Below are 17402 nucleotides of genomic sequence, written 5' to 3'. Positions count from 1 at the left end.
AAGCAAGACTGTGGTTGGAAATCAATCATCTCAGGCTCGTGCAATGCCCTGAAACCGACCATCTACAGCTGCTTCATACGGCCCTTCCCTAGACCTAAGGTGGAAGGGACGGTGGTTCCTGACGATTACAGAGTGTAATCTGCAAACTGTAAACTGCAACTGAAACTCTAGATCCCTCTCTTGTTAGCCCAGTGTCCGACAGCTTTGCTCACTCACTCTTCCCTCGCCTTGCAGAGCAGTTGTTTGGTCTGAAGGCTCTGCAGATCACCGAGAGGACGGCTCGTGCTTTACTAGACTACGCCATCACGGCAGATGTGCGCATGCTGCTGGCCGTGCAGAGACATCTGACTGCTATTCAGGATGAAAATGGAGACACGTAAGCATTGCTTTGTAGAGAATTGGTGTTCCTTAACCGTGGTAATGCCTTTCCAGTAATCTGGCTGCAAAACAACTCCACTAATCTGGACTTTGGCATAGCACCGTATCATTGGATTTTCTGAGCTATGGGATATTATTTCTGGTAATATCTCAATATATTTTCTTTTCACCTTTTCCCTGCATGTTACACATTGATGTAATAAATGTTCCAGTCATCCCGGTAAGTTTAAAAGCAGTGGGACATACACAAACACTCCAGATCCAGTTCCAATTGCAGATCAACCTATGTCATACAGTGGAGCAGGTCCATTGTGAGCATCATTGTACAGAGGGGTCCTGGGGTCCATTGCTCCCATAAAATGGCACCACAAGTGGATAGATGGGTAAAGAAAATGTATGACATGCTGGCCTTTATTGGTCGAGGTCCTGAGTATAAAAGGTGTTGCATCATGTTGCAGCTGTATAGAAACATTTTGGTTGTCCCACTTTTGGAGTGTTGTGTTCAGCTCACTAAGAAGAATGTCAAGGCTCCAGAGAGAGTGCAGACGAGGTTCACCGGGATGTGGAGGCTCTGGAGAGAGTGCAGACGAGGTTCACCGGGATGTGGAGGCTCTGGAGAGAGTGCAGACGAGGTTCACCGGGATGTGGAGGCTCTGGAGAGAGTGCAGACGAGGTTCACCGGGATGTGGAGGCTCTGGAGAGAGTGCAGACGAGGTTCACCGGGATGTGGAGGCTCTGGAGAGAGTGCAGACGAGGTTCACCGGGATGTGGAGGCTCTGGAGAGAGTGCAGACGAGGTTCACCGGGATGTGGAGGCTCTGGAGAGAGTGCAGACGAGGTTCACCGGGATGTGGAGGCTCTGGAGAGAGTGCAGACGAGGTTCACCGGGATGTGGAGGCTCTGGAGAGAGTGCAGACGAGGTTCACCGGGATGTGGAGGCTCTGGAGAGAGTGCAGACGAGGTTCACTGGGATGTGGAGGCTCTGGAGAGAGTGCAGACGAGGTTCATCAGGATGTTGTCTGGATTAGAGAGTGTTAACAATAGAGGTTGGACAAAATTGGCTTCTCTGGAGCTGAGCAGCAAACTAATAGAAGAGTATAAAATTGCGAGAAGTAGGTTTAGGATAAATCCTTTTGGTGAAGAGTCAAATATAAGAGGGCATAGCTTCAAGGTCAGGGGGCAGTTTAAAGGAGATGTGTGAGAATTTTATTTGCACAGAGAGGAAGCAGACATGATGGCAGTGTTTCAGAGGAACATAAACAGGCAGGGAATGAAGGGATGTGGACCGTGTGCAGACTGTTGGGATTTAATTTGGCATCCTAGTTGGAACAGACATTGTGTGCTGAAAGGCCTTCTGTGTAGTACGGTTCCATGTGTCCACCTCCTGCTGTTACGGATCCTGATCCCAGCTGCAGCCACTCAATCCACTCACTCTGAATCCACTGCCCACTCTTCAGACTAACGAGTGAGCTACTGCCGAACCGGCGGGATTACCAAACGAACGGAACTGGGCTGAATCTGGAGACTTGGATACTGTTCTGATCACCGCCCTGCAGCAAGAAGGGAGTGCAGAGGAGATTCACCCGGATGCTGCCTGGATTGAAGGACATAAAGTGACAAGAGGCATAGAAAGGGTAGATAGTCCGTCTCTTCCCATTGGCAGGGCTATCAAAAACTAGAGGATCTTGCCCTTAGGATGGAGGAAGGAGTTTTAAAAGGGACTGGAGGGTAAGTTTTACACCGAGTGTATTTGGACCGCAATACCAGGGAAGACTGTAGAATCAGATAGAATAGTGTTTAAGAGGCATTTAGACAGATGTTTCAGTTGGCAAGTCAGAGAGGGATAGGGCCCTATGCAGATAAATGGGACTAGTGTAGATGAACAGAAAAGTTGACATGGACGTGCTGGGTTGAGAGATATGTTACTATGCTGAACGATTCTGTGACTGCGACCTGGACTTTGAGAAGTTAAATCACGTCTGCAGAGAGTCAACAGGGCTTCCCAACCTTTTTTATGCCATGGACCCCTTCCATTGACCAAGGGGTCCGTGAACCCCAGGTTGGGACTACTGGTACCCAGGGGGGTAGGAGAAAGTGTGTCTCTGTGATATTCCAATCTGTTCTGAGTTAGCTGATTGTTGGCACGGTATCTGGCCTCCATTTTCTGAGGGGGGAATTGTTTGGTGTTGCAAGGTTTCCTCTCCCCAGTGCTCAGCCCCAGGTGGAGTGTGTCTCTAGCATGTTGGGAAGCTGGAATAATTCAGAATGCACTCTGTGAGGCTGCCGCCAGCAGCTCACACAGAAAAAGGTGGGTCTGGGTATGGTTGAGGACACGTTGATGGAGGAGCCTCAGTTGCTGGTTGGGGAAGGGGTTGTGCGAGAACTCTCCTGTCCTGTGGGTGGGGAGCTGGCGGTGTGGGGGTAGGGGCTGCTGTTGCGCAGCACCTTAAGATGGTTCTTGTAAAGGGCGCTCTATTCACAGATCCCTGCACCTGGCCGTCATCCATCAGCAGCCATTGGTGGTTCAACAGCTACTGCAGGTCATCGTCAGCATCCCGTGGCAGAACATCATCAACGTCCCTAACCATCTGCGGCAGGTCAGTCTCCCTCGGTGCTGCATCGTCTAACTGTGTGCCATGCTGCGAGGACGCCTCTCCCTGAAATGGCAATTACTGTCCAGTTCTGCCTCTTCCTGCCCTTCCTGCTTCACATTACCTGTCTCCTGCTTTCATTGAACCGTGCACATTCCCGGGCCTTGGCAGTCTGGATGTCTGCACCCAAGGCTCACAGTCTCAGCCCTCCAAGACAGAGTGAGAGGTTATTTCTTTACCTGGAGCTGGAGAATCTTTGGAATTCTCCTATGTTCGGTTTTGGAGGCTTCAACCCCAAGTGTATTCAGAATGGAGACAAAGGGAGTTGTGGGGAGAAAAGGATGTGATTCCACCTGTTTTCACTATCTGCTCTTCCCTCGGCTCACCAGCTGCTAAAACCTTCCTGCAAACTTGCATTACTATGGCATTCTAACGTCTCACAGCCCCCCTCCTCCCATCTGCTTGCTGACAATATAGGACCATTGTTGCTCTGTGCTGAGATTCCCATACCCTCCCCCAGGGCTTCTGGCCTAGGCTGGCTCTTGGGGAGAACACCGCAGAAATCTCAGTCTTGATTTCAGATCACACGTATGCTCACCTCTCCAATCTCTGTGATCAGCCAGCCCCTGCTCACTGAATGCTGCCTCCTTTCTTTTCAAAAGTTGCCCCTTGTAAGCATGGGCTGCAGAGTTGCTTATCTGTCCTTGCATGGTGTGTGGTTTGCTGGTCCATTTCCTTAGGTGCTCTTGTTCTTTGGCAGGGGAGGTGAACATCTCTCAGAGTTTGTGTCCAAATTGGTAATAATTTTCTAAAATATATTCTCTGGCTTGCCGTGGTAATTTTGAATGGAAATTATCATTGGTTAATGAATTAGTAACAATTATAGATTTTATGGGTAAGGGGTGCGTCCTGTTGCAGGTTTATGTACTTTCATTGCTTTACTATTAGTAAAAGTGTAACAGACTCTGATTGAAATAAATGAAGCCCTTCAAAAACCTGTTCAAAAATTAGTCATATTAATCTTTAAATAGACAATTGAAAAGTAAGGTCATTTCTAAGTATTACCGATATTGTAATTGTGTACTGTCCAAAATGCTGATGTCTACACCAGGTCTGTGAGTTTTTCAGAAGTATCATGCAGTGTCCTGTGCTCTGTCAACCACCCAGCTGGCACCAAGCTGACGTGAGACACTTCCAGTGAAAACATCTCAATGCTCTATATAATCATTATAGGCATATATTGTTTTATTATTATGGGTGGTATTGAAAGAAACGGGGTGTCACTGCATTCCATGTGCCACCAAACGTGTGCCACCCTGGACATGTGTGCCATAAGTTTGCCACCCCTGTGTTGGCATCATTTTGCCCAGCAATGACAAGTGCCGCATGAATAGCAGGTGGTGTTGCCTGCTCCTTGATTTCATTCAGATTCTCAAATCCAAAGAGCACATGGCCTCCTCACTCTTTCCACACAGAGGCACCAAACGCGCTTTCTATTTTAATTTCACTATTTGTCTGTTTTGCGGAAGTATGAAAGCCCGGTTGGGTAGGTTTTGCCACTTACACCTCTGCTTCCTGGAGGCAGGTTTGTTAGATTTTATGCTCAGACCTATGGAGACCATTATTGGGACCAATGATGTCTGAGACAGCTCAGGATAACCGGGTTTTAGAGTAACCGTATGCAGAGTAATGCGAGTTGTTATGTGACTGCTTTTCCTGTGTCTCAGACTCCGCTCCACCTCGGAGTGATCACCCAGCAGTACAAGATGGTCGAGCTGCTGCTGACTGCCGGGGCCGATGCTGCGATTTTGGATCGCCATGGGAACTCCATTCTCCACCTTGCTCTGCATAGGAAGGATAAACAGATGGTGCAGTTATTGGTGCAACAACTCAAACCTCAAGTGCTGAACAAGCTCATTAAGCTGCCGGACTGTGACGGTAGGTAATGGACTTGCACCACAGAAACAGGCCATTCGGCCCAACTAGGCCATGCCAACCATGTTGCTCAGCAAGCCATCCCATCTGTTCACGTTTGGTTTAATATACTGTAGTGTTATTCCCACCAATCTACCTGCTATGATGTTAACCCCCATTGTTAAGAAGTGATTGAACCATAGCCCATCCTGGGCAAGGCCAGAAGGCAGCCTGCTCCACCACAGCTCCCCTGATCTTCACTTCCCCTCTCATTCCCTATAATCTGGGACTCCTTGTAGATCAGAAATCATCTTCATTAAATGACACCCCCTCCACAAGTTATTAGAAGGAAATGTGGATAATTAATGGGCCAAGTGGTTTTCTGGTCTCTGCCTGTTCTGAGCACTCCCCTGTTTCCCTGAAACCTGTTTGCTCTGACATTTCCGTTAGCACCAAGCCTTGTTCCTTCCTCCTACCACCCATCTGCACAGGGACCAGTTAACCCAAAACTAACCTGCACATCCTGGCAATGTGGGTGGGACCTGAGCACCCAGTGCAAGCCCACGGGGAGAACGTTCAACCTCCACACAGACGGCGCCCAAGGTGAGGATTGAACCTTGGCTGCCAGAGCTGTGGGGTACTACCCGCTGCACCGCTACGCCACCCGCAAAGTTACAAAAACTGATCATTTCTGCGGAGAAGCAACTGCCTGTTACAAATGGGTGAGCCCGTGTTCTCAATCGGCCTTTCCCGCGGCTCTTCAGCAGGTGAAGCAGGCCACGCTGACAAACCACCTCTCCCCCGCCCGCCCCCACCCATTGTGGGCAGAAGGGCTTGTTACTCTGTTCCTGTGTTTGTTTGCGTTCACCCACAGCCTATTTTCTCCAGTCATTCCCCAGTCTCTTGGACCCCACTTTGATCAGTCTGCCTGTTCACAGGTGTCAGCGGTTTTGCTCAACTCCTTTATCAACCGTCCTTATTACCTCCAAAGAGCTGAGTTGTTGGGAGGCACTTTACCCTGCAATCACAGGAGCTGGAACCCCTTTCTCGATGTACCCCCACCCCGGTCCATCTATACACTTCCTTCCCTCATCACCATCTGGGGGTCTAAATGGCCCTCCAGGTGAGGCAGAGATCCATGCTTACCTTCTCCAACTTCACCTACTGCATTTGGTGCTCCAAATGTGACCACCTCTACGTCAGTGAAACCAGGCTCAGACTGGGCAACTCTTTTGCATACCACTCTGTGTCTATAGTGACCATTTCCAAGCTCCCAGTTGCATGCCATTTGACCTCCCATAACCAAACAGACCTGTCCATCCCCAGCCTTTACTGCCACGATGAAGCCCAACACAAACTGACACCTTATATTCATCCTGTAGAATCTACAATGCAATGGTACAGTGAGTTTTCTAATTTCAGATATTCTCTCTCGCTCTCCTTCCGATCTATTTCCAGTCTTCCTATTTGTGTTCCATCTTCCATCAAATTTTCCCCTGACACACCCTACTCCTGGTTTTATCCACCTACCAGCAACTTACTTTACCCCTGTTCCATATACCTTCTTCGTCAGGTTCCAACGGCCTTCACCTCTCTCTGAATGGATCCCATTATCAGCTTCCTTATCAATCAGACTCCACTCACTGTGTTTGCCCTCAACATGCACAGCAGCTACCTCCCCCTCTGCCCCTCCTTCATCTGCCCATCACCTACTGGCCCCTGTCTTGCCCTTCACTGCATCTCTTCTCTGCTCAGTCCTGGTATAGGGTTTTAACTACAAATACCAGCGTTCCCTCCTCCCCATCCTCCACACCCCTCACACAGATGCTTTTCGACCTGCTGAGCTCCTCCAGCACGTTACTTGAGCCTCAATTGTTGGTCAGCTGGACAACTTCACACTATCTCCAAACTGCTTTCTAATCTATGTATTCCTTTTTGAAGGCACTGACTCTGTGTGTACAGCATTTGAGTATCACGTCATCACTCCTGAGCAAAAAATATGTCACATCTTTGTTCCCTGCTTGTGCTGCTCCTCAGAATGTTCTCCAGTAACTGACCACCACCAGCATCAGGCCTGTATTTGTTCTGTCCTCCTTAGAGAGGATGGGAAACTGGCGGCCTGTGCCTTTGCTTTGAAAGGGATCTGAGGTGAAAATTGTAAGTTGATGCACATGTGGGTTGACAGCCTCACTCTGAATCTCCTCGTGTGCCTTTTCCCTCAGGATTGTACCCTGTACACCTGGCAGTGAAAGCGCTGGATGAGAATATGGTGGATCTTCTGCTGAGCAACGGCGCAGAGCTAAACGTGGCCGAGCAAAAAAGTGGGCGATCTCCGCTGCACCTGGCCGTGGAGATTCGGAGCCTCAAGATGGTTGGACACCTTGTACATGTAAGGTCACTTTGTGAGGGTCTCCTGGGTTGCTAATGGGTCCTGGCTCTCCCAACCTACCTACCCTCCCACCCACTTGCACCGAAGCTTGGTGTGTTTCATATTCCCTGACTCACCACATCAAGACTGGCATTGGTGGGAAAGGCACTGGTAATAATGTCTCCCAGATGCACCCCATATCCGTCAGCACAGCAACTGGCCACATCGGAGTGTCTGGCTCCATCTGTACTTGTGCTGTAAGAGGAAACTTTCTGGAGTATGGCTTATTTACTGGGGAACAAATCCTTCATGTGCAGCTATGTTGTTATGAGTGGAAGTGTACAGTGCAGGAGAGGAGCCCGATCTAAACAAGAATTAGTATAATCATTAATTCTTCTGGCATAGGCAGAGGCTATTTGGCCCATTGAATGCATGCCCATTCCTTGTGAAGAAATGCCATCGGTACCATTTTCCCCTGTTTCCCTGCTTTTCAGTCTGTCCAATTCTTTTTTGAAGGCGCTGGCTAAGGGATATGGTCTCTGTTTGTGGGATCGAGGGATGTGGGCAAGTGGGAGTGGCTGGGATGGGAATCTGGGTCAGCCCTGCTCCTGCAGGTAATCTCTGGAGACTGGGCAGCTGAACACTCTGTAAATGAGCTCAGTTGTTTGCAGGGCACTGTCCCTTCAGCCCACCAAGCCTGTTCTGAGTATCAACCACCCGCTTCCACTGATCCTGCTGTATCCTCCCCGCGTTCAATTCAACTCTCCGCAGATTCAACTTCTGACCCGTGCACTATGTGAGCAGCCGACAGTGGCCATTTAACTGCTCAACTCCATGGAAATGTGCACTCTGTCAGCAGGTCCTTGGCCTGTTTCATCCATGCTGACCAAGATTCCCATCTAAGCTGCTTGCATTTGGCCCGCATCCCATAAAACCTTCTTATCCATGACCCTGTCCAAATGATGGGAATGTGGCAGAGGAAAATGGCCATCTTCAATGCTGTAACCTTTCTGGGACTGTGAATCTTATCTGCAATGTATCTACGTGCTCTGCCATCTGTTGCTTCTCTAAAGGAAGTATAGCTGTATGTTTACTGCTTTCTTGTGTGCTGTGTGTGACTGTTGGTGCTGTTTTGCACCTTGACCCCGGAGGAACATTGTTTTCTCTGGCGGTATTCATGGGTATTCAAGTATGGTTGAGTGACAATTGAACTCGAACTTGGACTTCATCTCTAGCAGGTGTGTTTCCTGAACCTTGCTATTTCTGACCTGGGTGTTGAAGTCAATGCTCAAAGCTAACTATGGGGACTGTGTTAACACATTATGTAGTCAGATGTGTTGTTTCATCGACACCCCCTGTCGGACTTTTAAAGTTTCAAATTCCATAATTGTTCTCCTGAACTTTGAACTCCATGATTTGATTTGTTGGCCCTGGACAACAAATCTGAGCGGCTTCCCTGCTGCGGTACCCTGTGTGTCTCACTTATGCGCGGCGTTACTGGTGATTGGCTAGGTTTAAGGCTATGAGCTCAATCTGGCCTGCTTGTAGAGTGACCTAAGATCTGGGGTGATTGCACTCAGCTCCCAGTGTAGATGTGTGCTCCTGATGTGCCATTGTTGCTGTTCGCAGGCTGGCGTGGAAGTGGACCGGCCAACGTTTCAGGGGAACACTGCGCTGCACCTGGCAGCTGGCTACAGTTTCCCGGAGTTGACGGCGATGCTCCTCGGCGCAGGTTTGTTGGTCGTTTCTGTTCCTGTGGCTGTAGCTTTGTGGGTTGTATTGAATCACAAGTTTGTCACCACCTGACGTTCAGTATCTTTCTGTCTTGATGGAAACTGCATTGAGACTTTCGTTGGTCAAGGTTTCCTGTTGTTGGCTGCGCTTTCTGCCCTCTGCTGGATCACTATAATGTTAATCTCACAGGCCTTGTCCTTTTCTGTGAATAATTATTGGCTCTTACAATAAAATGTGGGGAGACACGTTGCCTAAAGGTTCTGAGCTAAAAGCCCTCAGTGAGATTTCTCCTGCCCTATTGATGATAATTCCTCTGTCCCAGTCCCTAACTGAAAGACATCTCCCTGTTCAAAATCAAGACTATTTAACATGAAATATTAAGCTCTTTCTTTGCCACCCGAGAGTGGAAATGGTTTCTCTTCATTCTCAAATGGTGGTGATAGGCTTCAGGTCTGGTGTTTTCACCACTCACACAGGGCTCTGGTTATTTCCTTAACTGTATCACCCGGTTGTCCAGTGCAGAAATGAGTTCTTCAGCCCATCATCGCCATACTGACCATTCTGCACATCTGATCCCACTTGCTCTATTACATTCTGTGCCCCGCTTGTCTAAATGCAGCAAGTTCCAGATATCAGAGTCTTCCAAGCCCTTTAAAACTCCTTCCTCTCACCTTCAATGTAAAATCTATTGTTTTCATCCCTACCAATGGAGAGAAAAGATTCTGACTCTACCCTATCTACGGCTCATGATGTGAGAAACCCCTATTAGTCTCCTTCATGCCAGAGAATATCAGCCCAGCCGATCCGTCTTCTCCCCATAACGGAAGTCCTCCAATCCAGGGGAATATCCTGATGAGCCTCCTGCAGAATCTGTGCCACACACTCTCCTTCGTATTGTGAGTGACCAAACCACATACAACACTCGGTGAGCTGTGCACTTGAACCCCAGGGCTCCCTCCTCAATACCATTCCTTAGTGCCCCACCATTTATTGTATATATTCAATCCCTAGTCAACTTCCCAAAATGTATCAATTCATCAGGATTAAGTTCCATCTGACAACACTCTGCCCAACTTTCCACCTGATCCATGTCCTTTCACAACCTTCCTTAAAATCAACACCACTAACTTTGTGTCATCCATGTGCTTCCTGATCAAGCCTTCGGTGTCCACCTCCAAGTCATTAAAATAGATCATGGACAACAAGGGTCCTAGCTCTGATCCGTGTAGTACACCACAGGTCACACACTTTAAATCAGTAAAGCATCTTTCTATCACAATCCTCTGCCTCTGTCACCAAGCCAGTTTGGGATGCAATTAATCAGACGGCCTTGGATCCCAACCGTGCTGTACCTTCTAAACCAGCCTACCATGGGGGTCCTTGTCGAATGTCTCGGTAAGCTGATGACTCAACAAGTGAGGCAGCATCTGTGGAGAGAGTAAATAGTTGATGTTTCGTGTCATGACTTTTTATCAGGGCTGGAAAGGAAGGGGGCAAAAGCCAAAATAAGGGTGGGGGAAGGAGAAGGACTATAAGCCCTCTTCTACTGTCATGATGAGGCTAAACTTCACTTTGAAGAGCAGCACATCTTATCTGTCTGGGTAGCCTCCAACCTGATGGCGTGAACATTAATTTCTCCAACATCCAGTTTGTGTTCTCCCTCCCTCTCCCCTCCCCCCTCCTTCCTCCTCCCTCTTCCCTCCCCCTCTCTCTATCTCTCTCCCCTCTTCCCCCCACTCCCTCTCCCCATTCTTTTCATTCCCCATTCTGATTCTTTCTCAGCCATTCTCTTCACCTGCCCATACCACCCCCTCGTTGCCTTCCCTCTATGGTCCTGTCCTCTCCTGTCAGATTCCTCCTTCTGCCCTTCACCTTTTCCACCCATCATCTCCCAGGTTCTCACTTCATCCCCCTACCCATCTCTCTCCCTAATACCTATCACCTGCCAGCTTGTACTCCCCCTCCACCCATCTTATTCTGGTGTCTACCCCATCCATTCCTATTCTGATTAAGCCCAAAGTGTTGACTGTTTATTCCGCTCCATGGTTCCTCCAGCATTATCTGTGTGTGAATCTGCATTTCCAACATCTGCAGAATCTTGTGTTTAGTCATTAATGTCTGTCCTGAGGCATCTGCCCCATCGATTGGAATGAAGTTCAGAAATGTGTACCCTACTCCCAGTCGAAGCTATCCATGCACTTGGAGGTTAAGAACAGTTCTTTCACTCAACACTGGGATCTCACTTCTAGCCACCAGCTCTCCCACTGCTATGGTCATTCCAATACTTGGTTCCTGAGATTCTATCCTTGTTGCCAAATTAATTCTGCACCCTATGTCTGTATGTTTGTTTTACACCTGTCACCAACTCCTGACAGTCTGCTGCATCCTCTCATGGAGAAGTGCAGGAGGAGGCCAGTGGGCCTCTCAGGGCTGTGCCAGTACTGGGACCACGATCTCCCCTCTTCGTTTCCCTGTTCCTGCACTTATTCCTTTGCAGCCATTCCTTTTCCCGTTTGACTTTCTTAGCCATTAATCCACAGTAGTGGGCCAGTTATCTACCAGCACCATTGGGATATGGGAGGAAACTGCAGCACCCACAGGGTCGCTGAGTGAACGTACAGACCAGGCAGTGCCTGAGGTCAGGATTGAACCTGGATCACTGGTATTGCCTAACCAGAACGATCTCACTGCACGCAGCGCCAGGCAGGAGCCCAAGCTCCTCTGAGTCTGTCAGTGTCCATCTGACTGGATCCAGTGACAGAGCCTTTGGAGCTGGTGCTCGTGGACGCGGAAGGATTTGTAGTCTGAAGTCGTGCTTCTGTGGGAAGGTTGGTTTCTAGAAATGTGCTAGGAAATGGACCTTGTGTCTGTTCCTCATCAGCAACAGTGATTCGTGGAGTAAACTGGGCATCACTTGAATGGTGCCGTGCCTCTGACACTGTCTGCCTACTGGTATCCTCTGCTGTTTTCCTGGAACCCATCCCCTCTCTCATCCAGCTGCTTCACAGCACCAAGTGCAATATCTCTTCCCACACCAATATCTCCCTGACCTAATCCACATTCCCTTCCAACGACAGGTAGATCTCATGGTATTTCTCCCTTCTGGCTAACTCTTGGGTTATGAAGGATACGTCAGTGACTGAGCCATATATTTGACTAGTGATCTTTTGTTTTGCCCCTTGCTGCCCTCACCCCCCTCTGGTCCCACTTGGCTGGCACCAACACCAGGAGCTGATCTAAGTGCTGAAAACTATGAACCCATAATGGAATCTGATGAAGAGGATGATCAGGATCTGGGGATCTGCTGTGGACACACGCCTCTCGATATCACCAGTGACCAGAAGGTATGTGAGGGAATGTGGTCAAGTGAGAGATGGGGAAATGTTTTGGAGAGAGACAACCTGATCTTTAATGGATGGTGGAGAAGTTCTGAAGGGTTGGCTGGCTGGCTACTCCATTCCTATTTCTTACGTTGTGGGCTTTTTTCCCCCTGTTCTTTTAACAGGTAGGTAGCCTTTATGTTGAATTGTTTTGGCCACTAGTTTTTAGTGATTATACCCGCTCTGAAATCTCACTGAGCGTCCAGTTTCTTAACTTCTCGCCATTGAGAAAATGTTTTGTTTGGCCTACCTTGGATAAGGAAGAGAAGCACTGATGTTCGGACTCCAGATGCTGTGCCCTTCCGCTCTTAGAGTCATTTTGCAATTTCCTTTGTTCAGCACTTCCTCATTTCTGGCTGGCTTCATTTGAAGCCCTGATTTGAGCCTCATTAAGGTTATATTGGTCTTGGAGGAGCTGAAATCTGATTTTAACAGAATGAAGATCTGGCCTTTGTGCCTCAATTGCCAGGCAGTTGACCATCTCCAAGAGGAGAGAGAGCCAAACCTCTTGCCCTTGGTACAGAATGACATTAACATTGCCAATCATACATCAACAATCTGACATTGAAACTCAATTGAACCAGCCACAAAAAAAAACACAGCACCAAAAACAGCTGAAAGGCTGGCGACACCTTGTGGAGGGACTTGTTGGCCTTTCCTCCATCTACAAAGCACAGTCAAGACACAGTGAAACATCCTCCGCTTGCTGGAATAAGCGCAGCTTCAACTGTCTCAAGAAGCTTGACGCCATCCAGAGGAATCAGCCTGGTTGGCACCCCACCCAAGCATTGCTGAACATTTCCCAGATCAAAGGAGAGCAATGTTTATGGTAGACCGGTGCCGAGATCTGGAAAACCACCAGTGGACCTTGGAATGCATGCTGACAGATCTCTGAAGGCAGCAGAGTTGAGAAGAAAGATGCTTGGTATATCAGCTGAGGCGCAGAATTCAGGAGTAGAGTCACAGCTAAACTACACAACCCAGCACAACTTGAGGAGCCCACAAGGGTACAGAGGAGGAGCTGGATAGTGCAAGTAATGTACATATCCACAGATGATTATCGTGGGGATCGTAGATGGATCCTCTTTTGCTAATTAATAATTATCAATCAGATTCAAAGGTGACTATGGGAAACTGAAAAGTTTACACATTTTGTACAAAGGAACGGTGAAACCATAAGAAACAAGCAAATTTTAAATATTGTTGGTATTTTAAGTGATGCCTTGTATAGAAACTAATCAGTTATATTTTACACAGGTTCGTGACATTTTACTAGGACAATCTTGGAGATGGAAGGAACAAAATGAAAACTCATCCGAGATTGAGCAAGGTATTTATTGCCTCTGATTGCCTGTGTGGGCCATGAGGGTTGGTGGGCGCTGGCACCTTGGTCGTTCACTGTGCCCGGCAAGACAGAAACATGCCAGTGTCGTTGCCCACTATTTGTTTTCAGTGCCTCACTGCCCTCTGGATTCTGACCTGGGAAATCAGTCTGAGAACTTTGCTCACCAGACTCATTTGGGTTTGTACATTGATGTACAGACCCAGCACAGCATTCTGTAACTCAAAGAGCTCCTGCTTAGCTGCTCCCAGCACCTCGTGTACACAAACGAATCTGAACCTGTCTCCGGCAGTGGCTCATTAGATCCAAGGTGTTTGCACCTCTCCATTTCCACCTGTACCTGGTCACCTTCCACACCCCTTGTTTATCAGGCATTTTTTTTCCGACCTCGGCCTTAAAAACTATTCAAACATTCCCAACTCCTCTCCATCTAAACTGGGTGACCCTCTTTTAAAGAATGACCTCCAGCTTTAGATTCTCACGCACAAAAATGTGATTAAGCCAGAGAGGGTGCAGAAAAAATTCACAAGGGTGTGGCATGTGAAACCCCCTGGTTTCCTTGGCTGCGTAAGTCTAGGGAAAACACTCTCTGGTTTCACTAAATCCATGAGATTGAGACGGCTCTCCCACCCCAAACCCTGGTTTTTGTGGATGCTGTGTAATTTACTACCCTGTTACAATTTAGTGCCATGAAATAACAGACAGTATGCTGCATACAATTAAAGGAATTATATTTATGTATTTTAACTAAAGGGTTAGTAAAGAATAACAGAATAAAAAGGACCCATTCTAATTAAACAGTCAAAATGTGCACAAGTTGGAGCTCATCTTGAACTTCTCTGTCACTCATGCGCTGGGCCCTCAGTCAACATGAAAGGAAACACCACCTTCCGAACGTTGCTCGCAATCCATCTGGAACAAACGGGTCTCCCACCGGGTCGTATCCTGCGACCGGTTCTCCCCAGCGTCTTCTCTCTCCATCTCCCACCGAACCAAAAAAAACCTCAAGACCAACCTCAGTGTCCCACACCACGAAAACGTCCCCCTAATTGGATGGCACACATTCCACATCATCCCTTATCTTCAACAATAACCAGAACAAGCTGAAAGCAGGACAGACTGCACTTTCAGAGCTGCTAAATAAAATAGCTACAGCATAACAGTAAAGATGTGAACCAGGCCATTACACATGATTGGAGGGCTTGAGTTTTTGGGGAGATTAGATGGGCTTGGGCTGTTCTCCCTGGGAGGTGACATGATGGAAGTTAATAATATTGAGAGGTATAGATGGAGAACACATTTTCCTTTGGGAAGGGTGTCTAAAACTAGAGGGAAGAAGTATATGGTGAAAGGGAGGAGTTTTAAAGACCTGAGGGGCAAATGTTTCACACAGAAAATAGTTTGAATCTGGATTGAGCAGCCAGGAGAGGTGGTATCAGCAATGACATTGAGGAGGTACCTGGACAGATACATAGAGGGTTATAGAATATGGCTGCTGCATAAATGTCGATATTTCAGTGCAGGCAGCACAGTGGTGTCATTATCACATTTAGCTCATGGACCCAGTGGCACGGTTCAATCCCTACCTCAGATGCTGACTTTGTGGATTTTGCATGTTATATTTGATTTAATTTTAACAGCAGGATCTACAGCTGGGTTGGGTACTTGGGTAAGTGTCATGTGTGGCACTCGTATGATGTGGCCCGTGCTTGAATGCTATCCAGGCCTCCCTGTATTGAGGCGCAAGCTGCTTCAGGAATCAGCATTCATTGGGAAACTCCACCAATGTGATAAGGAAACAGGAGCCTTCCTGTCGCATGTCTCCATGCAACTGACAAAGTCTAGCTCTCACTGACCATCAAGTGATTAGTTTGCCCTGCTGCTTGTGTTGAAGTCTTGATGCAGGGACTCAAAATGTCAACAGGTGCTACAGATTCCAGCATCAGTCGTGCCACGTCTGCAGTCCCTGGTTATCGGTGTGGAAACTAAACATTGTCTGTTGATCTTTCAGGCAGCATCACATTTCTAGGCTCTGAAGCCTTGGGAGAACTGAACAAAGTTCTGAACCAGGAGGTTTCAGGGGCTGACTGGATGAAGCTGGCAGACAAGCTGGGCCTGGGCTCTCTCAGCGAGCTGCTCAAAAGTGCCAAGTCTCCAAGCAAGTCGCTACTGGATAATTTTGATGTACGTTAACCTTTTTCTGTTCTTGAATCATTGGTCATTTTTAATGCTGGCCCTGCAAGTGTATGGTATACAAACCACAAAATATAAACAATTTTGTTCTTATTTTAATATGTCATTCTCTCCTCTATTCACCCCAGATCTTCTCAGTGTCCTCCATACACTAACATGGCTAATGGAAGTATCTCAGCTGTTCAGTGTGCCCTGAACCTTGCACGAGAGAGGTCTAGGGCTGGCTGCAGTTCATCTCTAGTCCACTAACTCTACCACAAAACCCATCCCTGTCATCAGCAACCCTCAACCTCTCACGGGAGAGACCAGATTGATAATCCACACTGCTCTGGAGAGCTGCGTTCCCAAGCACAGAGCCCTCAGTGCCCCCAGTGCCCTGCTTGGGTCCTTGCTGCTGTTGCCTCTGAGGTGTCTGGTGAAGCCTGTTGGCAGAGCGGCACTCCCTGCAGCTGTTGAGGAAGTTCTCCCACTGAACCCAGATCAAGTGCAGGAGCTCCCTGTAATTTGGTAGAGAAATGCAGCCTCAGGAGAGAAAGAGGAAAGGTCCTTTTTAATTAAATGAACATTGAATTTTTTGTATGAATGTTAATGGTGTTTGGTTAGTTTTGACTGTCTGCATTCACAACATTTTTTGAAAGTTTGACCACACTGAGACTGGCTGCTAGAGTGTTTCCAGGGGCAGACCTGTCCTCTTTTGACAGGGAGATCTTGGGGTCTCACGGCCTGGAGCAGTTTGTTACTGCTGGTCAGTACAGGGTCATTGTGGGTGGGTTGTGGGGTGACCTGCCTCTCACCAAACTATGTTAGAAATGTTAAACAGAGCTCAGCAGGTCCCATCAGGGTTACTGCACGCTACACTTGCTGGAAAGTTGCAGTGCTAATTCGTTAGAATAACAAGGGACAGATCATAAGGACAGCTTTTCAGCGAGGAGATTTTCAGACTCCTACAACAGGCTTGCCCTCTCCTGGTAACTCTTGGTGTCAGATTGAGGGCATGGTGGTGGTGCTGTAACTATGTTATTGACGCCGACCCACTGTTGGAAAGTGAATTAATGAATCTCTCTCTCTCTTCAGATTTCAGGTGGAACGATTGAGCAGTTAATTAATGCACTACATCAGCTGGGCTTGGAGAAAGCCGCAAATATTATCCAGAAAACAGAAAGCTACAAAGTGCTTCAGTCCTCAGGTGAGGTGATGGGTTGAAAGAGCATAGTCTAAGTTGTTAATCCATGAACCGGATTTGGATGAGATCTCGCAGAATCAGAGAGCAAGGCTGCGACAGAGGAGGAGAGAGCTGAGGCATCAACTTTTCAGTTCGATCTGCACTGCTGCTGGGATGGAGAGTTTTAAGAAGAGTGTCTCTGACCAGAAGATAATTTGGTCCATCCTGCCTGCCCATCTTTCATTGAGGTCATGAATATTTGACCTCAGTACCTTTCCTCCTGCACAGACCCCCATAATCACTTGTTACCCTCTGTATTCCCTACTCTATTAATCCCATTT

At 47.9% G+C, this 17402-nt stretch overlaps 1 protein-coding gene across 2 annotated transcripts in view; it reads left to right on the top strand.

Moving 5' to 3' along the window:
- nfkb2 (nuclear factor of kappa light polypeptide gene enhancer in B-cells 2 (p49/p100)) overlaps positions 1-17402 on the top strand; it is a 75337-nt gene that overhangs the window by 54874 nt on the left and 3061 nt on the right. For both annotated transcript variants that reach the window (XM_073025086.1, XM_073025088.1), the window contains 9 exons: positions 235-376; positions 2860-2974; positions 4696-4906; positions 7105-7271; positions 8880-8982; positions 12213-12328; positions 13622-13694; positions 15718-15890; positions 16974-17085. In XM_073025086.1, the coding sequence (XP_072881187.1) occupies positions 235-376; positions 2860-2974; positions 4696-4906; positions 7105-7271; positions 8880-8982; positions 12213-12328; positions 13622-13694; positions 15718-15890; positions 16974-17085 (1212 nt within the window). The remainder of the gene's footprint in view (positions 1-234; positions 377-2859; positions 2975-4695; positions 4907-7104; positions 7272-8879; positions 8983-12212; positions 12329-13621; positions 13695-15717; positions 15891-16973; positions 17086-17402) is intronic.

Source organism: Hemitrygon akajei, chromosome 21 (assembly GCF_048418815.1).
Source record: "Hemitrygon akajei chromosome 21, sHemAka1.3, whole genome shotgun sequence".
Classification (NCBI taxonomy): Eukaryota; Metazoa; Chordata; class Chondrichthyes; order Myliobatiformes; family Dasyatidae; genus Hemitrygon; species Hemitrygon akajei.
Note: the sequence above shows the minus strand (reverse complement) of the source record. Positions and strands in the feature narration are given on the sequence as shown.